At 46.5% G+C, this 24,873-nt stretch overlaps 1 protein-coding gene across 5 annotated transcripts in view; it reads left to right on the top strand.

Moving 5' to 3' along the window:
- Window positions 1-24,873, top strand: part of Pax2 (paired box 2) — a 77,578-nt gene that overhangs the window by 12,028 nt on the left and 40,677 nt on the right. For all 5 annotated transcript variants that reach the window (XM_027930267.3, XM_027930265.3, XM_027930270.3 and 2 more), the window contains exons 4-5: window positions 18,977-19,062; window positions 20,651-20,770. In XM_027930267.3, the coding sequence (XP_027786068.1) occupies window positions 18,977-19,062; window positions 20,651-20,770 (206 nt within the window). The remainder of the gene's footprint in view (window positions 1-18,976; window positions 19,063-20,650; window positions 20,771-24,873) is intronic.

The following is a 24,873-nucleotide window of genomic DNA, read 5'->3' as shown; positions in this document are numbered from 1 at the left end:
AGGTGAGGATGTGGACTGCAAGAGTGAGGAGGGAGGTGGGAAGCTGAGAGGTGAAAAAGAGCTGTCTGGGAGCTGCTTTGATCTGGCTGGGGTTCCTTAGGACAGGAGCATGTGGCAGGGTCAGAGAATGCATCCACAGAGCTTGAAAAGAAGGATTGGATCCTCCTCATCTGAGCCAGAGCCCTTGATACCCTACAAGGTCTCTAAGGTGATTGGAGGGAGCAACAGCTCCAGGCAGCTGGTAGTCCAGGCTGATGGGACCTTGAGGAGCAGCTCAGAGGTGATAAAAGAGTAGAGGCCAGGGAAGAGAAAGTAGGAAAGTTTCTGAAAAGAGAGTGGAACAAAAGAAGTGACATTGGGGGGATAAACTTGCAGAGCTGTGAGTGGTGTAGTGCCTTCTGTGAGGGACTCACCAGAGCTCTGGAGGTGGATATTGCCCCCTGCCCCCTCGGCACACTGCACAACACCAACAGTATCCACGGGGCTGCTGCAGTGCAGGCGCTCCAGCCTGGTCCCCAGCAAGCTGACAAGGGAGAGTGAGAGAAAGGCCCGGAAGAAGAGGGGGCAGCCTAGCTTCCTGGGGCTTCCACATTAGAAGCCCCTCAACTCAGAGCCTCTGGTAACTTCTCTCTGGACTTTTGCTCCGCCTGCTTTCAGTCCTGCCCCACTCCTAGCCATCTCCCTTTGCAGCGGTCAGGAACAGAGGAAGCCAGCTGATATGCTGGGCAGCTCCTGGCAGGAGGCAAGACAGGGCAGCAGGCTGAGAAGGGAAAAGTGGAGTTAAGAAATCAGAGAGGAAGGAGAGGAGAGGACTGGGAGAGAGCAAAGGGATAAAAAGGAAGAACAAAGAAGCCCCAGAGCTCAAGCAAATAGAAGCAAGTGCTGGGGACAGCGCTCCATAATACTGGTGCTCCCTCTTGACCCTGGAGTCTTGGCTGGGCTCTGGTGCCCTGCCGGTGTCTGGTAGGTAAATGAAGGAAGCTGAAGAGGCCAGGAGCTTTATGGACAGTACTGGCCTGATGGACCATGGAGATGGTCAGGGAGGAGCCTTTCATTTGGCCCCTTATTCTGCCAGCTCTCATTATAATTCTAGAGAGTGAGCTCTGGTGTGTGCCTTAGTGTGTTACCCTGAGAGAAGCTGGTAAACATGTGGTGGGGGCCTCTGTGTAGCTCTGATTTAGAAAATGTATGTGGGCTGGTGGCATCTAGCCAAGCTTGGCTTTTGTGCCCATGTCTAAATGGCCTAGCATTCCAGGGAGCTCCTGGAAGGAGTCAGTCTTGTCAACCCAAGTGGTTTACTATTCAGGTTTCCAGTTGATAGGATTATTTGGTCCCCAAACAAGAGTCCCTGCCATCACTTGGAGGGCCTGCTTGTTTGGGGTGTTAGCAAATGCAATACAGAGAGCACAGGGTCAAAAGGACAGTAGACATTCTGATGGGTCAATAGGTAAGGGTCAGGGCAGGTCCACATAGGGTCCTGACACTGTTAGTCTGTGGACACGCACATGCCTGGGCGTGTGAACACTGGTGAGCAGCATGTGTTTGCTTCATTGGAGGTGAGAGTGTCAAGTTGTGTATGATGGCTAGAGTGGTGAGTGTGTGTAATATCCTGCTAGGCAAACTGGTAGCAGTTGTATTATTTTATCTGCTGTGTCACCTCAAAGGGAGACAGTGCTTTGGACAAGGGCTGGGATAGTTATCTCCTTCTAACATCAGCAGAGTGAACACCCCCTTTCCACAGTTCCTTCCCTCTCCTTCCTCTCTCTCCTTCTCTACACTCAGGAGCCAATCTCGGTAGATTCTAATTGAAGAGTGACGAGAACTTGATAAGATAAGGAAGGCCATCCTTCCTCTAGGGACCAACAGAGGTTTCATGTTCCCTCTCCCCCTCTGCTTCTCTAAGGGCAGACAGCCTTCCGACTGACTGTGACTGTCTGGCCTCGGGGAGAACCAGAGGGACAGAGGTATACTGAGGTTGGGACTTGGCTTTCTGACCCCAATCACTGTGGTTCTTGGAAGGAAAGCCTAACAGGATTCTGAATAAGGGTTTGGGGAGGTAGAAGAGAAACAGCAGAAGACAGGGAGAGAGAAGTGAGAGCCTGCTTGGAGTGACACTGACCAGCCACACTTTCAGTTTGGGCCACAAAAATAGACTGGGAAGGGGGCAGCGTACACACTCTGAAAGCTTTCACCTAGATTTCAGAACTAAGCACTCAGCTCCCTATAGAGGGCATAACCCCAGTTCAGGGCCAGCTGCTCCTAGAACAGTGTTGGCCCTCACTCTCAGCCTCCTGCCTCCCACTCAGCAGATGACATCTGCCTCTTCCTCCACTCTCATCGCCCGTTAACTTGACTGTTAAGAGACAGCTCGGAAGGTCATGCGGACTCCTTAGGAAATGACCTCCCAGGGCAGGTACAAAAAAAGTTGAGAGAAATTCATTTCATGGCTAGTGGCTGCTTAGAAAAGGCGATTCCAGCAGACGAATGTGATAAATGTTAACTGAGCATTAATCGCATTAAAGAGGGCCCTATAAACTTTTCATTTCTAATTAAATTCGTCCAGTGATGCTGCCCAAGCGAGTACTCTGGGCCTTTGTTTATGTGGAAAATTAAAATGCAAATACAATGGGATTTATTTCCAGGAGTGAAGTGATGGGCTGGCCTCTCTGGCTACTGGTCTCCAGGCCTGTCAGGCCAGGTAACTGCTTCTCTGAAGGTATTGTGCCCCTTGTGACAGATTTTTGTGTGAAGGGAGAGACCAGAATCCAAGGTCAAATAGAGTTAGGAAAGGGGAAAAGGTGTAAAAGGAATTAAAGAGAAGGAAAAAGGGCAATAAGTGGCCCAGGATAAAGGGAATCATGGTCCTGTTTTCCCTCCAACTCACACCTGTAGAATAAAATCCCAACACCTTGCTTGTGAATAATGTCATTGCAAGCCTTCTCTGAGATGAAGGAGTGCATGGGGGAATTTGGAGGAAGTGGCCCTATAAGCTATATGTGGATCCCCTCCTAAGAGGACTCAGTGGTCATCAACAGGATGGGCCCACCACCTGGATTTGTCTCTGGCATTTTGGGGCTGCTGTCTATATCATGGTTTTGCTGGGCTCTTCCTGCCAGTGCCAAGTGGCATTGACAGGGAGCAGTGGAGCATAGAGGCACAAACTGAAGAGGACATTGTGCATGCACACTTGCACGCACGCAGCCTTCTTACATGTAGGGAGAGCCAGTTGCTCATGAGAATAAACAAATGTCCCTTGAAAGGAGTCTTTTAGTGCCAAAACCCCTTTGATAAAAGCAGTAACCCTTAATGTTATTGAATAGAACAATCTAAAATTCCTATTTGCAAAAACATAAATTAAGTCCCGGGGAGAGACAACCTGAGTAAGAAAAATCATTTGGCTGTATCAGAGATACTGAAAGATAGCTCTGCTGCTCTATGATTAGGGAAGTTGTAAATAGCATTAAAACACAGAGGAGAAGGAAATGGAGGTAGGAGAAGTGAGAAAAGGCAGAACACTAAATCACAAATAGAGGTACATATACAAAGTCACAAACCAGATTTACGCCAAGCTTTGCAAAATCTACAGCCTAGACTGACAATACGTAGAGACACCGAGTACACAGACACACAGGCATTTGGAGAAGAGGCAGTGTGGAGAGGGTGGATTGGTTGCACCGTGGGCAGGCTGCTTGCTGTGCTGGATGCTGGGATTGATCCATCAGCTTTGCTATGCAGGGATCTGATTGGTGTGGTTCTGTAGACAGCCAAGGATACAGCTGTATGAGGTTTTTAAAGGTCTTTAAGCACATGAGTCTCTTGTGAGCTAGATCCATGTTCTAATGGATCTCCAAGGTAGCAACCCATTCCCACAATGCCATTTGCCTGACTGATTTTTCGAATAGCTGCTACCCCTGTCCTCTTTAGTCTGTTTTATTCTGGGTTATTCTTTTCCTCTTTAGTGTTCACTTACGTGTCTTGGAAATGCATGAGCACTTGCTGACAAACAGGTTAATGACTGTGGCAACTCCCAAACATCTGGATGAAAACCAAAAACTTTAGTCAATCATCTATAAAGGTTGTCCACAGGATGCCAAAGATCTGGTATATTAGAAACATTCACCTAATTGATTGGATTTCCCAGTTTTTATGCAGGCACAGAAACAACACATTGGGAAACACCTGTTTTCAGAGAAAAATGTTCTAGGAAACTAAGTGTTGTGGTTAGTTTTTTTTCCCCCAGTTCTGGGCATAGAATCCTAGGACTCAAGCATGCTACACAAGAGCTCTACCACTGAGTTACACCCCAGCCTGATTTTATTTTGTTTTGAGATTCAGTCTAAGTTTCTGAGGCTGGCCTCAAACTTGCTATCCTTCTGCCTGAGCCTCCTGAATAGCTGGGATTAACGATATGCCCCACTGTGCCCAGCTAGAAAGTATCTTTGCTGCATTTGGGTCTGATTTCTGGTTTGAAAGAAGGCTGGCATTTACTGGGTAGTGGAAGAAGTTAGTAGGGGCAGCTGAGAGGAACTTTGCTTCCCCAAATATTTTGGTCAGGAAGATCACTTTGTACAAATAAGCTGAAGCTTATTTGTCACTCATCAGGGGGTCCACTTTGCCATCTTAAGGAGACAATCAGGTTCTTAATAGATTTGATTTTTTTATTGATCTATTCTTTCATTTATACATTCAGAAAACCTTTGCTAAGCACCTACTATGTGCTAGGCAATTCACATACAGTTGTGTGGCATAAAGTAAGAAAGGAAGCTCTGGGGAGAACTTTGAATCTAACTTCATTACTCCCTGGCTACATGGTTTTGAGCAATCTCATTTCCTCTCTGGACCTCAGTTTTCTCACTCATATATCATGGGTATAATCATGTAGGTCTCTCAGGTTGTCATGAGGGTTAAATAAACTAATCTACATAAACCTGCCTAGACTTGCACTTGGCCGATATTAAGGGCTCAACAAATGTTATTCTTACTGCAGTAGTAATTGTTAAGTGTGTATTTCTTTCCTTTTATTAGTTTTTTCTTTTCTTTTCTTTTCTTGGTACCAGGGATTGAACCCATGAGCACTTAACCACTGAGTCACATCCCCAGCCCATTTTATGTTTGTATTTTGAGACAGGGTCTTCTTGCTAAGTTTCTTAGGAACTTGCTAAGTTGCTGAGGCTAACCTTGAACTTATGATCCTCCCAAGTCAGCCTCCCAAGTTGCTAGGATTACAGGCATGTGCTGCCGCACCCAGCTAGTGTGTATTTCTTGTTATGTGTCTATATCAGCTTGTGTGCATTCTGGTTTGTGTTTGCATAAACACTGAAATCTTTTTAAAAAGAAAACTTGAAGAACCACAAGGATATTCTATGAATAGTGTTGTGTATCATAAAGGCCAGTGAGAATTATGGTATCCTGTGAGCCCAGTAGATTTAAGAAGCAGATCTATTCTGTGTGCTTTTTAATGGCAGGAAGTGGGGGGGTCTCTGCAGTTCAGTTCTCTGACCATTGAACAGAATTGGGTAGGTAATTGTCCCCTTTGTTCACTTTGTGAGCTCAACCTGTGTGTGTGTGTGTGTGTGTGTGTGTGTGTGTGTACTGTGTACAAGTGCACACTCCTCCTCTGGATGAGCCTGCTGTGGCTTGAGGAGTTGAAGGTTGGCATTTTCCCAGCTGCATGGCATTTTCATGGGTTGTGGTGTTTTGCATTTTGTAGGTTTTTTTTTTCTTTTAAAGATAAAATGAAATGGTAGTAGGAAAAAAATCCTCTTGTGATGGGTTTGAATGGTTTCTATGATTCTTAAATGTCACAGACAGGAGAGGAGAGGGAGGTAAACAGGAAGAGTAGGGGATTAGAGGGCGGAAATGGAGATAAGAGAAAGGATGAAAAGGGAGAGGAAGCAGCAAACAAATATTTGATGAATTCAAGCTAAATCTGTCAAGGAGGGTCTTGCATATCTGGATATTCCCAGGGAGCGTGGGAATTTGATAATCATTGTAGTTATTTTCATTGCTAAGGAGTAAATAATTTTAAGAAAAAAAGTCAAGAGCCAGGTGCACCTGTAATCACCTCAACTCAGGAAGCTGAGGCAAGAGGATTGCAAGTTCAAGGCCTGCCTCAGCAACTTAGTGAGAACCTCAGCAACTTAGCAAGACCGTCTCAAAATAAAAAAACAAGAAGAGCTTCGATGTAGCTCAATGGTAAAGTGGGCCTGGGTTCAATCCTCAGTACCACCAAAAAAAAAAAAAATAGTTCAAGAAACAAAATTTAATTTGGACTTAATCTATTTGCTACGCCTATTTACTCTGTGTCTGGCAAGAATAAAGATCAAAACAAAGGTTTCCCAAATACACAATGATGTTTCTTCCAGCTCCATGGGAAATTCTATAGAATGAGTCTGAGTTCTAGTTTCATTCTTGCCTGAAATTCTCCTTGCCCCTTTGGCTTAGTTAACCAAGTTCAACTTGGGGAACTTCCAAGGATCCTAACAGCTCTAATGGTCATTTGTCTGATGTCTTAATGGTCACTTTATTACCCTTTTATTTGTTGTCAAATTTAATACCTACATTCTACTATTTCTCATTTATACCCATTAACTGGTGAAAGTTCAGATTTTTTTTAATTAGAAAAAATTTTAAATGAGCTGAATTGGAATTGTGAGAGCTGAATTATCCTCAAAGTATATTTTTTATACGTGTAAAATCTGCATGAGGGCTGCCATCTTCCTTTCAGCCTATTCATCACCAAAGGGCTGGCTGCCACCTCAAGATGGAGATGGGCAATGGTGGCCTCCACCGACCCCTAGTCCCTGCATTGCCCAAATAGACTAGAAACCAGAAAGGAGCTGCTTCCTCTTCCCATGCTACCTGACTGCTTTTTTTATTGAACTTCTCTGCTTAAAACACACACACACACACACACACACACACACATTCTCTCTCTTCTTGATTTGCCTTAGGATCTTATGTATATCAACACACTTGTAAACCTCTTTGTATATGTACATTGGCTAATCTTAGGGCTGATTTACTCAATAAGCCCTAATATTGACCCTCCTCCTCCTCCTCACAGTCATAGCTAACCAGTGATTACTGCAGTAGGAACTGTTCTAACCATGTTGCTTGTATTAATTGATTTAACCCTCATGAACAACCCCACAGGGCTTTGTGGGATTGTTTACAGATGATGTAACTGGAGAACAGAGAAGTTAATAACTTGCTGGAGGTCACTGGCTACATAGCAGAACTAGGACTTGAACCCATGCAGTACTCATTTGTCTGCCATGTCACACTTCATATGCACTCAGAATAAATGGAAGTGCAGGCATGGGTAATTTCTTGGAAAGCTCTGTATATTTTGTATAATTTTGCAGTCTTTTTTTTATTTTTTAGAAGTAGTTGGACACAATACCTTTATTTCATTTATTTATTTTTATGTGGGGCTGAGGTTCAAACCCAGGGCCTTGCACGTGCTAGACGAGTGCTCTACCGCTGAGCCACAACCCCAGTTCATATTTTTGTAGTCTTAAGTCCCATTCGTACTTTTACTTACAAGCTCAGAACAAGGACCCTGTGCCCTATTAGAAGGTCACACCTAGTATGTGTTCCTGTAACCTCCCTTTGTGTGCAAGCTGCTGCTAAGCCACATCATCTGGGGATACTAGGAAGGAAGAAGATGCTGCTGGCCATGGCCACAGAATGGAGAGGAATGGGGTTCTTGGAACTAGAATTCATGTTATCCTCATTAGGTCTGAAGAGTTGACTCCCATCCATTCTCCTCTAGCCCCTGCTGGGATTTAGACTTTGAACAGGCATAGGGGTTCACCTAAGGGCTTCGCTCTCCAATTTAGGCAGACATAGGGAGGGTGGCATCAGGACCTCAGCCTGTGGTAAAGTCAGACCTGTTCAGTGGAGCAGAAGCGGTTTGTTTCAAGAAGAACAGAACTTTTTATTTGATCATCAAGAAGAGATTTGTGGCTGGATGTGGTGGTGCTCACCTGTAATCCCAGAGGCTCAGGAGGCTGAGGCAGGAGGATCGTGAGTTCAAAGCCTCAGCAAAAGTAAGGTGATAAGCAACTCAGTGAGACCCTCTCGCTAAATAAAATACAAAATAGGGCTGGGGATGTGGCTCAGTAGTTGAGTGCCTCTGAGTTCAATCCCCAGTACCCTCCCCCAAAAAGAGATTTTTTTTAAAATCTCTAGAATCTTCCCTTTGGAAAGGAGCAGCACAAATGACTAGGCCTGAGTAAGCTAAAAAAGCCAAAGGATGGGCCCTTTCACCCACAACCACACCAAGAAGGCAATTAGAGCAATTACCTAATCATATACCACCACCCAGCTCCAACATCATTACTCAACCCACATCACCAAGGAGACACCCATTAACCTAATCTCTGAGACATACTTTATGAATAAAAAGATGCAGATATGATCAATGAACACAATAATTCAAAACAGAAACACAGACACTGCCACCAAACAATACTCGAATTCCTTCGACTCAGTGTTACACAAAGTACAGTCACCTTGATACAACACCACGTAACGAACCTTCCACCACCTGCCAGAATGCGTCAACACAATTCAATACACAGTAACACACAGCATAATTCAAACTCTCAGTCCCACCCCACAGGCACTCTGTACACAAAAGCTAGAGTCAGGTGGCCAGCAGAGCAATGGTAAACATTGGTCAGACATACACAGAGGGAGAGCCAGCATTGCAACACCCAGCCCCTCTGCACACCCTGCAGAAAATGGTCACAGCTGCAGTCTTCTGAAGCTCAGGAGCAGCCTGCCAGAGAGCAGCAGCACCATCCTGTCTCTCCAGCAGGTGGATGTGTCTAGACCATCACCTCCAATAAGGCCTCCGGGCTCTCATTGCTAGTAAGAGAGTAAACTGTCCCCTGAGCCTCCTTCCTGAGACAGGACAAATCAGCTCTCTCCTGGTTGGGGTTTAATAAGACTTGGCTGTTACCGAAAATGACAGAGCTCCAGGGATGGAGGGAAAGGTGGGGGTGGGGGTGGCTCGCCAAGCTGGGTGCAGGAATTCCCCTCTGACTCCTGCCTTCTGTGGCCATTCCAGAGCCGAAGCCCTCTTGCTGGGTGTTCACTGAGTATCGATTCAGTCTGCAAGCAATTTTAATATTTCTTCAGGGACTTTCCAGCAACAGCACAAGTCATTAATTCACCCTCCCAAATTGCTTATTCAATAGCAGGAACATGGCTCCTGAATAAAGTCCCAGAATTTATGTGACTTGCACGAGTCAGGAGGTCAAACAACTGTTATGGAGCGAAGTTAAAAATCCAAATAAAATATTGACACTTTTTTGGGGAGGGGGAGGGTTGAAGCCAAGGTATTTAAAATAGGTTTTTGTTGCAGTGCCCCCAGGATAAAGAATGGAAGGAGACTGAAGACAAGTTGGAGTTTATAAAATCAATGGAATTTATTGCACATCTACTTGGCATTTAATAATTCTCTCATTTCCACATCCCCCACCCCACCCCATCCTGGCCATAGACAGGGAGATACACAGGTATACAAATGCACATTTATGCACGTCAATACCGATGCACAGACCAGTATAAAAACACAGTTGTGATGTGAGAATCTCAGATGCCCTGAGAAGAGAGCAGTGATGGGTGTGGAGTCTCACTGTGGCTAACATATTTAACAGAAATAGACACAACTTGGCAGATATTCATGAAGTAGATTTTGATAAATATATCTACTGTTATAAATCTTGGATCAATGCATTAGAGCCAACAGGAATATAAAGATACACTAATCATAGAAATAGTTTCTAAAAGCATAGAAACCAAGAAACACATCTATATGCAGTATTATGCAATCATATTAATGATTCATAAATTATGATTCATTTGTGACAAATGTGATTCTTATTGAATGAACTATGGCACACATAAAGGGCAAGCATGTTTAGAATCACAGCCACATGCATCCGCTGCTAATTGTCTACAGATACATTTGCTTAGTTGTGCAGATCATGCATGTGAAAAGACTAAAAAAAATGTGTTTGTGCTCAAATAATTAATAAACACAAAAATTATTAACATAGAAATTTCCCAGAGGTCCTATCATTCAGCCTTCAGATACTAGAGTCACAGACCTGAATCTAAAGTCTGGCTACCGTGCCATTAAGCATGTGACCTTGGGCAAGTTGCTTAGCCTCTCTGTTGTTGTAAAATAGAGAGCAGGCCTATTTAAGAGAGTTGTGGTTAAACTGGGCATGGTGGTGCACACCTATAATCCCAGTAATTTCAGAGGCTGAGGCAGGAGGATTGCAAGTTCAAAGCTAGCCTTAGTGAGGCCCTAAGCAACTTAGAAAGACTCTCTCTCAAAATTAAAAATAATAATAATAATAATAAAAAGAGCTGGGGATATGGATCAGTGGTTAAGTGCCCCTGGTTTCAATCCCTGATACCAAAAAAGAGAGGAAGAAAGTTGTACTACTTAAGATTTGAATGAGAAAATACACTGATAGCAATACCTATCTGATAGTGAATATGAATAAAGAATAGTTATTATTTTACTGTTATTATATGCACCTCTTCAGTGAGGCCTACTTTCTCATGAATTCTAGCATCTGTTCTTGATATGGCTGATTTATTCTACCTAGTGGTTAGTAGCACGAGTGCGGGAGAGACACACCTAGGTTTAAATTCTAGTTCTGGGCTGGGGATGTAAATCCGTAGTTGAGCACTTGCCTAGCATGCACAAAACCCTGAGTTTGATCCCCAACACAAATCTGGTTCTGTTATTTAACAGCTGTGTAGTGTTATGCAAATTACCTAACCTCTCTGAGCCTTAGTTTCCATGTCTATAGAACAGAGATAATAATCTCCATAGGTAGTTGTGAAAATTAGTATCATTGTGTTTTGTACAGTGTTTAGCACAGTGCCTGGTACATGGTGAGATTATGTTAACTCACTATATCCCTTAAGATTCTATTATTGTTGTTATTGATATTAATAGCATCCATTTGTTATTCAACAAATAATTATTAAGTATTATGTTCAGCTGGGGTCTTGGTGCTAGGTGGGGACATCTGCCCTTGTAGAGCTCAGAGTCCAAGGGAGGACTTAATGTGAGCTGAGTAAGCAGGGCATCAGGACTCAGTTCTGTGTGGAGCCCAAGGGGAAGAGGGAAATAGGGAGAAATAGATGGGAAAGCTCAGGGGAAGCCAGATTGGGGAATGTTTTGAAGACTAGATTGAGGAATTCTGAATTTATCCTGTAGGTAATAAGAAGCAATTGTGGGATTTAGCCACATCACTTTCTTTCAGAGGGAGTCAGAGAGGGGCTGATGGATTGCTTTTGAGTACCTGAGTAACTAGAGGAGAGGTGAAAAGGGTTAGAGGCAGGGAGACCAGGCAGTCACTAGTGGGTCTACACCTACTGCTGCCAAGGTAAACACCCCTCCAGGTTTCCTTCTGCTTGCACATGGAGGTGGACTGGCTTGTGGAGAAGGATGGAGAGGACAGATAGGAGCAGAATGGGTGCCTGTGCCCAGCAGCAGCCCCCACTCTCCATTATATTGAGGAGTCCTCAAGCCTCCTGAATCTTCCAAGCGGGACCATGGAGTGGACAGCCGGTAGACCCCAGCTCCAGCTAGAAGCCTTGACAGATGAGGGCAGGGCCTGTGGCGAGAGGAGCTAGTCTGGTCACGCTCTGGGCTTGGCATGCACCGCAGACTGGTTTCCAAATGGTTAGTTAAACACATTGCCCCTTAATTTTTAAACCTATGCATATCTTGAAGTTAAATCAATCCATATGCTTACCATTCATCATATAAACCATCACTATTGCCCCCTTGGGCCAGGCCCATGGCCCATCTAGCCCAGTAAATTGTCTCTGGCCTGGGCTCCCAGGGACACGTGGTAGAAGGATTATCGCCCTTAGTGCCAGTCTGAGAAGGCTAAGTTGATGCATAGAATATGCCTGGTATCAAGGAAACCACTGGGAATATATCATCCTGAAATGTACAAAAACTATTTTGAAATGATTTTTACTTTTGACCAATAGCTTAGTTTCCACAGAGGGCCTGGTAGTTTCTTGAATTTGGATGACAGCATCAGTCAGAGTCAGGTTTAACAAATGGTAAGAAATGTATATAGATAGAATAGGAGTATGGAACTTTCTTCACTCACTAAGATTTCCTCCTAACTCTCTCAAGGACCCCAAGTAGAACCAGTAGGGTGGTTCCCTCACCCCCTGGATTAAGCTTGTCTCAAATGTTAGAGTACATAAATTTGAATTCAGGCTGGGTGGGGTGGCCTGTAATCCCAGTGGCTCCAGAGACTGAGGCATGAGGATTGCGAGTTCAAAGCCAGCCTCAGCAATTTAACAAGGCCCTAAGCAACTTAATGACATCCTGTCTCAAAATAAGATTAAAAAAAAAAAATGGCCGGGTGCAATGGCACACGCCTGTAATCCCAGCAGCTCCAGAGGCTGAGACAGGAGGATGGTGAGTTCAAAGCTAGCCTCAGCAATGGTGAGGTGCTAAGCAACTCAGTGAGATTCTGTCTCTAATTGAAATATATAGGGCTGGGGATGTGGCTCAGTGGTCAGGTGCCCCTGGGTTCAATCCCTGGTTTAAAAAATAAAAATGATTGAAAAAAAAATAAAGAAATTTGAATTCAGGATGTCAGAGGAGGGATCAGAGGTTTGTGTTTTGGCAAGTGTCCTAGGTGATTCTGATGCAGGTAGTTCAAGTTAATACTTTGAGGACACCCTTCTGCAAGCTTTTTGGTAGAGTTCTCATTTCTTGGAGTTTAATTTTGACTTCTGAGAGCTGATGAAAGTGGCAGAAGGTCTTGACACATTTGGGAGAAATCTTAGCAACCTGTGTATCCCAGCTGAGTCCTGCTACAGCCAGAAAATAAGGAGCCCAAAAGAAACTAAATTTCAGTTTTCAGTTTCTGGGATATAAAAAAGGAATATTCTTGTTCCTTAGAGTTCTCTGAGTAGGAACCATTTTCAGGAGAGGTGAAAACTTCCTGGGTGATCTATGATATCTCCCTTGAGATTCTGCTATGAGAAGTCTCCAGCTGTTTGTGTTGTTGACTTGCCTCAGGGCCAGGCCTGAGATCCACGCCTGATACAAGCAGCTCTCAAAGACTCCAGTCCTAGCTATTATCAGCATTAGTCAGGCAAAATATCCTTTACTGAAGTAAATGTAGTTTTTGTTCTCTAGAACAATCCCGCTTATAATGCATACTCAGGCAACTTGAAGTCACTGATGGAAGCCTCACCAACAGCTTGTCTGGCTCAGTGGACAGTGGGGCCATCTAGTCTAAAACATTCTCTACCTTGGAGTTCCTCTGATTTATCAAATCAGGGAAGATTTTTCCCATACCAGGGTTTAAGTATTTTTTGCAGACTCTAAACCCCAGGACAATTTATGCTGATTCATACATGTATATAACACATGTATGTAGATAGCTGACATTTTGCTCCTAAGGCTCTTTGAACAAAAACCAATGATAAGACCAGGCTTGAGACCAACCTGCTGTTTCTCTAGAAAATAATTCCAAAGTTGAGACAGCAGACTGTTCTAAGTACCTGGACAAGATTTCATGGAGACATGGTGGCAGATCCCATGTACACATATTTTCAGCACTGGTTCCATTTTCTACTGAGGAATACTGAGGTTCAGAGGTGCCCCTTGCCTTCATTTCTTAGAACATGGGATTAGAAATAGAATCCAGGAGTTTGGATTCTGGGTTTTGGGATTCTTTTTCTGGAAGCAGTATAATTTAGTGGTGAAGGTGTTAGGGTACCTAAATTCAAATCCAAGATTTGCCACTTATAAAATGAATGACCTCAGGCAAGTTATAATATGCTGCATCTGAAAAATGGGTTGTTGTGAGGATTCAGAGACCCACTTGTTGGAAGCACTGAGAGCATTGCCTAGCACACAGTAAACATGCAGTAGACTGGTTTTATTACTGGAGTCCTGCTGAGGAAGCATCACTCCTAGAAATCTTGACCAACGTAGTCCTGGAAATGCTGCCACCTCACTCCTGCCAAGGTGAGCTGTCTGAGGTCGCCTCAATGCTAATAGGACCTCTTCCTGTCTCCACCTCAGGGGAAGTTTTTGCACACCATTTATTACCATATAATATAATGCAATATAATATCATACATAACATAACATAATATGATGGGTAGGTTAACTTGAAAACCCTGAGGCAGACTGTGGATGGATGGATAGATGAATAGATACATTTGTACTAAGTATACATACATTATATCATTCTATTGATTTGTAAAAAGTTCCCGGTCTGCCTGGCTGTAATGAGATTTTTGAACTTTGCGTGGCGATCAATGAGAGGAATATTATTGGCCTGGAGAATTGATATACCTGCTCTCAGTGGCTTGTTCTGCTCCCAGGCTGCCCTGGCCCCCCAGGTGTACGATTCCAGCAGACACTTAACCTTTTTTACAGTGTCATCAGGCTAAAAGGAATCTAATAGTGACACAGGACTTGTGCTCAGCACTCTGCCACTATTGCTTTCCTGTCACAAATAATTTATAGCCTTCTATTTCCATCCCTGAGCCTGCACCCCAGCCCTGCCTCCTGCTTTCCCCCAGCTCCCAGGAATCAATAAACTCACACAGCCATAGTGGGACTTCAGGGTGCAAGGACTGGACAGATGGACAAAGAGAGGGAAAGTGAGAAAGTGGCAGAGAAAGAGGGAAAGAGAGAGAGAAATAGGAAGCAATGAGAGGAACAGGAAGAGGGGGTAGAAGTAAAAGAGCATTGGGGGGGTCTCCACATGCTTTCCTGGAGGTGGAGGAGAATGTCTCTCCTCATTCATGAGTGTAACAGACTGTTGCTGAAGACTCACTCACGGCTTCCATTCTGACTCACATAGCCCATGCAATTTGTTTTGATCTCCAAGTAGTTGGAGGTGGAGGCCCCTGGGAACCAAAGAGAAAGTGACCTCACCACCTGTACCTGCCTCACCATTCTTTCCTCTAAAGCTCTGCCTCAAACCCCTATCATCTCTTTGGTCCTCTGTGGATCCCTCCTCGTATCCCCAAATGGGGCTTTATCTGGTCCCTACTCTGTCTGAAAGTCTTTCTGTGCAACATCTTTTGGGGTCAGCCTGTGGCCTCAGCTGCTGCTGTTTCCTGTCTTCACAGTACTCTTCCCCAGGTCTTGTAGCTTGCAGCATTGACCAAACTGGAATATATTGCATGGGAAGGTCTCCTGCCTGCAGCTGGCTCAGCCCCTAAATTGAAAGCAGCCAGGCCTAGGGGTCACCTATAGAAATAATAATACTATTGGGCACTATTGTCATGGCTATCATATACGGGGTCAGCCATCATATTAAACACTTTTCGTAGATTATTCTTATTGTAGTCCCAGAAAGTGCCTAGTAGTATTATCTTATTTTACTGATAAGTGAATAAGAAACAACTGAGTTTTCCAGGCAATAAGTAATACAGCTGGTATTCCACTTTAGGTAAACTGAGCTCATTGTGCAAATTCCCTTGCTGTACTCCCATCCTTGTGAGTGTGGGAGACTCTGAGTGCCCAGAAGCCCTGCACTAGGCACAAGTCAAAACCCTGGGAAAAGCAAGCCCTCATCTGAAATGGAAAGGAAAGAGCTTCCTATGAAGGAAAGCCTACTAGAAAAGGAAGTGGGGGACTATACCCTGTCTCTCCATGAAAATGGGAAATGACACCTCCTAGCTGGGCCTTCCAGGATCCTGTCCACATCCTCCAAGGATCCATATCCTGGGACTTGACCTTTCTGGATAAACCTTCCTGGGGCCATTGAGGACATTGGCATGTCTTGATGACTTGTGGAGCCAAGGATGGAAAAGAATTGGAGGAAGAGGAGGAGGCATGGGGAGGAGAAATGTCAGGCAGCCACCCTGCTTTACCTCTTGCTTTCAGCCCTAGTGCCATTCCTATGAGTTACTGGGTTGTATACAGGATACAGGAGTGCACTGGATGACCTTCAGATTTCCACTATTCTAATTCTTAAATTCCCTGTGATTAGCTCTGGGGACTGGCAAGGGCCTACTGCTTGGGGTCATAGATAGACACCAAGAACATTAGTAACTCGCAGCAGGCACCCTGCCTAAGTCCTCTCCCCTGCACCAAGCCGCTGTCAGGGAGTAGTGATTTTCCATCACTTGCTGCCTCAGCTAAATCTGCACCAGTGCCCCAGGGGTCAGAGGCTCTGGGTAACAAAGACAGAAACTCCACAAGCCCGTCCAGTTATCTGTCTCACCCCGCCCCAACCCTGGGACTCCCTTAGTCCAGAGCCTATCAGTTCTCAAGTAGAGCCACCCGCAGGATCTGGGAGGCTCTAGACATTTGTGCTGCAATGAATCTGCGGCAGCTTCTCTGAGCTGCTCAGCATCCTTCTAGACTTTTCTTATTAGATCAGCCTATGCTGCCCTCACCTACTTTCTGATCTTTCCTATTGTGTTTAGGCTCCAAACCTTCTCCTAACTCTCAGCTTTGCTGAGAAATAAAACCACGGAAGTTCATTTTTGAAGCTTTTGAGCCCACCTGGAAGAATGCTGTTTCTTGCTTACTCCTCCCTGTGCCCTTCACTCCATCTCTTCCTTGTTCTGCCTTGCCCTCTGTCATGCACAGTCTCTCTGGCAACTTCCGACTCTCCCTCTTCACTTGTTCTTCTTCCTCAGCCCACAAACTTATTCAGGTTTTTCCTACCCTGAAACCCTCTCCTTCTACTTGGTAGCCAGTTCCATTCTCTGATTTCCACACAGGTATCTCCTTTCACTGCCTCCCTCTCCTCCTGACCACTCCTCCATTCATTCTACCTGACTCTACTCCAGTCACTATGCCGAAACTACTGATCTCCCCAGGATCACTAATGGTCACCCAAACAACCAAATCCCCATTTTATTCTATTTTTGGTGCTGGGCATAGAACCCAGCACCAAAAATAAAATAAAACCCAGCTGCGCAAGTAATTTTCCAGGGAGCCACACCCCCAACTCAAATTATATTCTTAAAACATTCTTCTCCATGGAGGCTGCCTGCAAGGCCCAGGTTCTACCTGTATCCATCCTGAGGCCTCTCCTTCCCCTCAGCACTCCTTTCCCCAACAGACTCCCCAATCCCTTTCTGCCACATCAGCAATGTGTGGATGTGTGCACCTCACATGCTGCATGTCTAGGGTAAACATCACCACTTTCCTCCAAAACCAGTTACCTCCCTGCAGCCTGTTTTAACAATGACATGGACCACAGAGCTCCCAGTGGCATAGCACTGAGGTTTTAGAGCCATGGTTACCTCCAGTTAGTTGCTAAATTCTGTCCATCCTGTCTTCACAGTGTCTTGCAAATCCTTGCCTCTCTTTCCTAAGACCAGCTCCTTATCATGTCATGCCCAGATGTCACCTTCCTGGGATTGTTTTTACATGTCATTTCTAGTTTGAGAAATTACTCATGGCTGGAGACCCTCTAAACCTGGCTCCCACATGTTGGAAGGATGACAGAATAGCAAAAGACACAGGTTTGGGAGACTGAATTCGGACTCTGCTCTAGCTGACAATGGTGTGATCTTAAGTAAGCTATGTAACCCTGGTCAGCGGTTTTCAATCTGCAAAATGAGGATCCCAATATTGACTTCAGAGGTTGCTGTGAGACTTAACAGGTACATATAAGTAATATAAATTGTGTAATATTAGCACATAATAGATGTTCAGTAAGTAGGAAATAACTATTTTAATCATTGCATCCAAGTTTTCAGCCTTATTTCCTCTTGTCTCTTTTATGTATCCATAAATGGTGTAGGTATTAACCCCTGAAGCCTCATGTTCCCCTAGCTCCCCTGCTATACTTCTGCCCTCCTCCAGCTCCTCATATAACACCCTTCCTTCTGCTTGTTGATTCATCTTAGAATTGTGTTATCTTTCTGGGAAAGAGATTGTAACAATCCTGTAGACCAGACCAGGCCATGGGGATAAGGCCCCTCCTCCTAATGCTAGAAAGTTGGAGAGAGAAGATTTATAGTCAAAGAAAGCTGAGTAGCCCAAGAGGATCAGGCAGTCAGTGCCAGAGGATGCAGAGCAAGAACAACCCCCTTATAGGTGAGGGAACTAGGGAAAAAGTGATGAGGTGATGGATTTCATGCATCCACAGGCCTTTCATTGGACCCACAGATGGAGTCCTCAGTCCTGGCCCCTGAGTTGGTCTTTTGCATCATTGAGCCCCAAGTTTTGTAGATCACCAAAAGATAGGCTCATTCCAGCCCCTGATTGTTTGATTTGACCCTCTGCCCCCTGGGGTATGTGAGGAGGGCAACAGTCTTCTCAGCCAGGCTGATAAAGAGGTGATGGAGCCAGTCAGCCAGGTGGAGGCAAGGCTCTGGCTGGTTTGAGAGCAGTGAGTGGGCTCAGGAAGAGGTTGTGCAGGCCTGACATCTGGCAAAGGGACCATGTGGTATCCTTGGAATTCTGGGAACAAAAGGGTTACCTGTTACCCAGCCATTTCCTGCCTGTTGTCCTTACTTCAGGATATCGATAAAACATGCCACCTCACCTGGGCTCTGGAGGACTATGATATGCTCCCAGAAGGAAAACCAGCTCCAAAATGCTCTCCAGATTCAGGGAGTTCTGGTACTAGAGAGTGCACTGATATGGTTAAGGAGGGAAAGGTAGAAAACCAGTCACCTGGCTCTGCCAACCTCCAGGAGGAGAGAATACTCTGTGCTCTAATCCTTGCTACCAGAAATCAAGATACAATTCAGATGACGCTTGTGGCAGAGCCTCCGTCCAGAGCTATAGTAGTGTGATCCACAGAGATGACAGAAGAGAAAACTCATGCAGTTGGTGAGAGCCGGAGTACAAGGAGCAGACAGGCAAGGATGGAGCTGAGGAGCTTGGGAGGGCCCCTCTGCCAGGCTGGACTGGCGCTGGTCAGAGCAAGATGGGCATAGGATTCATAATGCTGTTGTGATGCTGTTGCAGGATCATCCGGACCAAAGTTCAGCAACCTTTCCACCCAACGCCGGATGGGGCAGGGACAGGAGTGACCACCCCTGGCCATACCATTGGTAAGAGGGCTCAGGGAATGGGGGAAGCCTGACCCCCATCAAGGGAAAGCCAGGAAACAAAGACCAGCCCTGGGAACTGCCCCCTCCAGTGAGGTTCAGGACCTGCCATGTTTCCCAAACCTTCCTCTTCTTCATCTCCTAGAGGCTCCGGGTCTCCTAAATAAGATTAGTTCACTACACTTGGTCTCTGTTCCCACCTGATACCCTGCCTCAGTCTGTCTATGTTCTCCTTTTCCTCCTTTCTCACTCTTACGTCAGCATTTTTCTTCTAGCATTTCTTCTTCTTTTTCTTCTTCCTCTCTTCTTCTCTGTCATCTTTTATTTATGTGACTCTATCTCCCTACCTGTCCCTCTTTCTTTCTTGTCTACGTTCTTATTCCATCTTTGTTTTTGCTTTTAATTTTCAAAATTATCCTTCTCTCTTCTCCTCTTTTTTCCTCTCTCTGAGTTTTCCTTTCTCTCCTCTCCTTTCTTCTTCTGTGTTTAGCTCTGGATCTTTCCCTCTTCCTCACCTTCCCTCCTAATGGCCTCTTCTCTCTTTGCCTGTGTCCCTGATCTCTGTCTCTATCTTATCTACTTTGTAGCTCTCTGCCTCTCTCCAGCCTCCTCAGTTCTCTGCCTGCACTTAGGGTCTTTCATAGACATGGCCCAGGCCTGCCAGAACTCCTCCTGACACTCTCCTGTCCCCCGACACACATAGACTGACTCCTTTCTGGCCCGTGGACAATTTGTGTTCTTGTGGCCATAGATGAGGTCTGGGGTTCGAGGACTAGGATATGGTTAAATTTTTCCTGCTGCCTCTTTGGCAGCTGTCCTTTTCTTGACCAGCAGGAAGTAGAAAAGGCTGATCCCAGCCCTCCTAGAGTTGGCAGGAACCCTTGTTTTCCAGACCTGGGTTACAGCCTGTGCTAGGAGGGAGGGTGGGGCTGGGCTGGGCCTGAGCTGGTTACTGTGGAGTGAATGTGCTCACTAGTCTGTGCCTGAGGGGGAACTGAGGAACTTCTCAAGTGATTTTAACACCAGAGTAACTGGGAAAGAGAACTGAGTACTCCTGGGAACCTCAGGACCATACTGTATCTCCACAGAATCAGAGAGCTCTTAGAAAGCCCCAGGCTGTAAATCACAGTTAGTAAAGACTCTGCCCTGGAGACTAAGGAAAATGAAATGGGGGAAGGAAATTGTCTGGAAGGATTTTCCCAACTCTGGAGATTGGACGAACTGTGCCAGAAGGCACCCCAAGAGCTGTGCTTTCTAGAGGGCCACAAGGTACCTTGTAGAGAGTCAGCCTTGGTGATTCCTGGGCCTGTACACCATCCATCCATGGTGGAAAGAGTTGGAGGCTCCCACTGAACCCCACAGGTCTGCAGAGAAGGCCTGGGTTGACTACTCACCACTAAAGTTGGACAGAAGTAATAACAACCTGAACTGTATGTGTAACGCATTTTCCCCTTAAACCTCAGAGGAAGAGGGGAATATGGGCTCCTCATCCCTCCTTCTGTCCTCTGCTTCTCTCTGCCCCCAGCCTTGGGGCTTTGGCCTACGATCACGACTGCTATCCTGATGGCATTTCCTCCTTACTCTCGCCCAGTTCCCAGCACGGCCTCCCCTCCTGTTTCCAGCGCCTCCAATGACCCAGTGGGATCCTACTCCATCAATGGGATCCTGGGGATTCCTCGCTCCAATGGTGAGAAGAGGAAACGTGATGAAGGTAGGGAGGAGGGAAGAGGTTTGGCTTCCCCTTCTCATGCTTTGTCCTTGGACTCAGATCTCCGGTTTCTGCCTGGCCTCGCAGCTGCTCTGCTGTGAGATCAGTTTTAGTAGCAAAACCCAGGTCCCCTCACTGCCCTGCTGGCTCCTGGAGAGAGAGAGGGAGGTTACTGGTGGGGCCACCAGCTTAACCATCTGCTCAGCCCCGACTGCCTCACCTTCCGCTGAGACTCACCCCAGCTGTCCCTGTGGGGTTTCAGGAAAGGCATGAACCATTTACCTAGGGAAGGTTTTGGAGGTGTGGGGAACAGTTGGTCTCTGACCCAAGGATGAAAGGCCAGCCTACTTTATCCTCACTTGATCCCAACCCATAAGAAGGTATGGGATGATGGCAGGTGCAGCTGACCCTGGTGTCCTTTCTCTGTAACACAAGGACATTGCCTCATTAAAACCACTTCTGTTGCTGGACGTGGGACCTTTCTTCTTCTCCATGGGAGAAAACACCACTCAACTTTCTTGCTGGCCCTTCCCCTCATGCCCTTGGAGCACTCCAGAAATAGCCAGGCTGTCAGGTTGGGAGTTCAAGGGAAGGGGAATAAAGAGAAACAGCGGGGGAAGGAAGGAAAGAAAGAAGGAAGGAAGGGAGGGAGGGAGGGAGGGACAGAGTAGGGGTGAGCTTGAAATGAAGTGGTAATAGGGTTCCTTTGGTGACCATCTGGTTTTGTTCTGAAGCACAAGGCCAGGGCACAGGACTGACAGGTCCAGACAAACAGAGAGCCCAGTGTCTCAGGCCTGCTTCCTGCCCCAATTCTCTCATGGTCCTAGCTGGGGAAGTGGTAACCTCTTGGCTTTGGTAGAAGGCAGTAGTTAAAGGAATCTCCCATGAAATTCTGAGACAGAATCCTCCAAAGATGAGCATAAAGGGTGACCATATATATTCCATTAGCCCATGAAGTCCGAATTTATGTCTTTGTCTCTTCATCTTGACCCAGCAACACCTCCCTTTCTCTCAAGAATGCACTGTTTGGACAGTTTGTCCTGTGGTTACCCCAAGCATAGACAAGCCCTTGAGCGAGTGAAGAATGGGGAAGAGGAACAAAGCTGATACTCCAGGGGCCACAGCCTGGATTTCCTGGGCCCAGGCAGAGGGAAGAAAGCGTGTGAGGCCGGGCCTCCAGCAGACGGGATAGAGTGTAGGAGAGGCCTGGGGCCTGGCAAGACAGTGATGACCTGGTGCTGGCCTCTTTCCAGAAGCCCTAATGGCCTCGTTTCACAGGGAAACAGCTTGTCTGGCTCTATTTCTCCTTCTTCCAAAATATCCAAACCCATTTGGCTGCCACGGCCTTTGCCACTCACTAAATTTCATTGTGGTTGTTTTGGCGGCAGCCCCTGATGGGCAGTGGGAGGCAGCGTGAAAGGCCCTAAGTCCCAGCTCTCCCTGGGACTTCCCATACTCAGGCCTTAGCCAAGCTCCCTGGCACCCTGAGTACTTTGGTAGAATCTGCCTCTCAAACCCTAAGCGTTTCTCTTTAGCTACCAGCCCCTGTGTTGTTCAGAGTATGAGATGTCCAGGGGCCAGGGAGGCACCACTTCTGTCCACCCTACCCCGTTACCCCCTTGGCCTGAGGTTGGGGGCATGCATGCCCTCTGCGGACATCCCATGAAGGGAGGCTGGGGTAGGAAGGCACTGGCCTGAGGCTTTAGCCACCCAGGGCTAGGCCTGGCAGGCCCAGGACAGAGTGCTGTCCTCTCAGAGCAGTTGCTCACATTCATTGTTCTGAGTTAATTTAATTCAGTGAAACTTCCTGCACATCAGCGGAAAGAAAAGCTTGGTGCAGAGGATCCCCAAGTAAAAGAAGATATGATTCTTGTCCTTAAGGAGCTTATTTTCCAGTGGGGCATATAAACACTGAGTCCAAAGAACAGAAAGGTCCATCAGATATGGTGCATGTTGGAGGTCTGGCCACCTGGGAGCTGGGAGTGGGAAGGAGGTGGGGAGGGAGGTCACTGCCAGGTAGGGCTGCTCTTTGAGGAGAGGCCTTGACCATGGCTGAGGAAGATGTTACATACAATGGCAGCCTGAAATTCTAACTAATAGAGCAAACCTTGTCACCAGCAAATGCAGGACAGCTTTGGCAGGAATGAACAGGCATGAAGGGAAATGGTGCAAGGTAAGGCTCGGTAGGTGGGTTCAGGTAGCAGGAGAGCAGGCCAACCCTGAGCTGTGTAAGGAGGGAGGACCTTTCTCCTGAAAGCAGGAGTAGCCACTGAAGGGGTCTGAGCAGGAAGGACAGAAGCACAGCTGGATTTGAGAAACTTCTCTTCCCAGCAATGTGACAGTGATGGTGGCAGGAAGACAGTGTAGGAAGCAGTTGAAATCTTCAGGTGAGAGATAATGGGGACCTTGAAGTTTCCTCTTAAACACTTACCTAGCCAGGTGGCAAGAAGGAGCAGAGGCCCTATCCTTTTTTAGCAGGGGTTCTTTTGTCCTGAATCCCTCTTCTCTTGACCAACCCCAGGCCAGATACAGCTGTCCTTTCCCTGGAGGCCAGGACTGTGAGGGAGGCCAGCTTCTCCTGACCACTGCCCTGCTCTTGATCCATGGGACCCAGGTGGGAAGGGAGAGGAGGGAGAGAAGAGCAAAGGTAGATCTGTGGCAGCCCTCCTCCCCCTCCCCCACTCCTGATGCCTCCAAGCAGCCAGGCCCAGTTTGCATTAGGGAGCAGCTCAGATGATTAAGAATAGGGGAGATAATTATGTGTCAAGATGATGTAGCCCAACTCTGCAGTCAGGCCAAGGTAGCAAAGCAGCTGGCAGGCCGGTCGCAGGAGGCAGCCTTGGGCACAGGCTGCACAGACACCCAGTATGTCCTTTAGCTCTTGGGCCAATACTGCAGAGAAACTGATGTGGGGGGCCTGAGGAATGTTGGGATGGGACTGAGGATGCATGTCCAGGGACTAGACTCTAGAGGGAATGGAAGGCCAGGCACATCTCCCTCCAGGAGGACCTTGGATGCCCCTTGCCAAACTGGTTCTCCTTTGGCCTCAGGCACTGTGGCATCTCCCTGAAAGTGGCATATCCTGAGGGCAAGCTGGGGACTTCTCTGCCCTCCAGGAAGCTGCTCCGGTTCCTGCCTCTGGGTACAGTGCGGCCTATTCTTCAGCTCTAACAATGTCACGGTGGTGGGCATTAGCGAGGACAATGACTGCAGCATGTGCTGGCATTAGTGGAGACAATCTCAGCAGTAGTTACTGGTGTTCACAGTGATAATACCCAGAGTGTTATTGGCACTGGCACTCAGAATATGGACAGCATTATTAGTATCTGCAGCAATCATATCCATGGGGATATTAGTAAAGGGCCGATCAGCTGTGACTCTGGGGAAAAGCTGATGGTGACTGTGGGCTGCTTGAGACTCCTTGCCATGTCCTGGCCTGTGGGAGTGTGGAAAACCCCAGATTTTCCCTGGAGAAATGTGCCACTTTAGAAGCTGTGACTCTCCTTCAGGAGTCCAGAAACTCCCAGGAGATAGACAGACCAGCGATAGATGAGGAAGTCATGTCATGAAGTCCCCAGAAGACAGGCTATGCTTCAGTCTAAGAAGGAAGAATCATCATTCAGTACCCTGCTAAAATCCTCACTTCTTAACTAAAATTATGGGTGGGTGCATTAGGTCTGGATTCCCTGGAACTTTGAAGGGACATTGATCTTCTGAAGGTTGTAGCTGGAATACAGAGATTTGAACTTTCCTATCCATAATCAGCCTAAAAACCGATGTATGGGCTAGGACTGTAGCTCAGCGGTAGAGTGTTTACCTAGCAAGCATGAGGCCCTGAGTTCCAACAAAAACCTGATGCCTTTTGCTTTCTGCTGTGGCCCAGAGCATTGCTGTCCGTCGGCAGCCATGTTGAAACATAGAGCAGTTACATAACTTGTCCAAAAATCCAAATAAAGTCATGGCGAGTCTGTTGATCGGTGTGAGGGAGGTGTGTTGGTGTCATCCTTTGATGTGTGGGATTGCAGGGAGGCTGTGGGTTTTCATTCCATTAATTAGATGCACAATGATTTGTGCAGCTAAGTGGTGCCAAGCTGGTACAGTTGTGC

The sequence above is a fragment of the Marmota flaviventris genome, chromosome 4, assembly GCF_047511675.1.
Source record: "Marmota flaviventris isolate mMarFla1 chromosome 4, mMarFla1.hap1, whole genome shotgun sequence".
NCBI lineage: Eukaryota > Metazoa > Chordata > Mammalia > Rodentia > Sciuridae > Marmota > Marmota flaviventris.
Note: the sequence above shows the minus strand (reverse complement) of the source record. Positions and strands in the feature narration are given on the sequence as shown.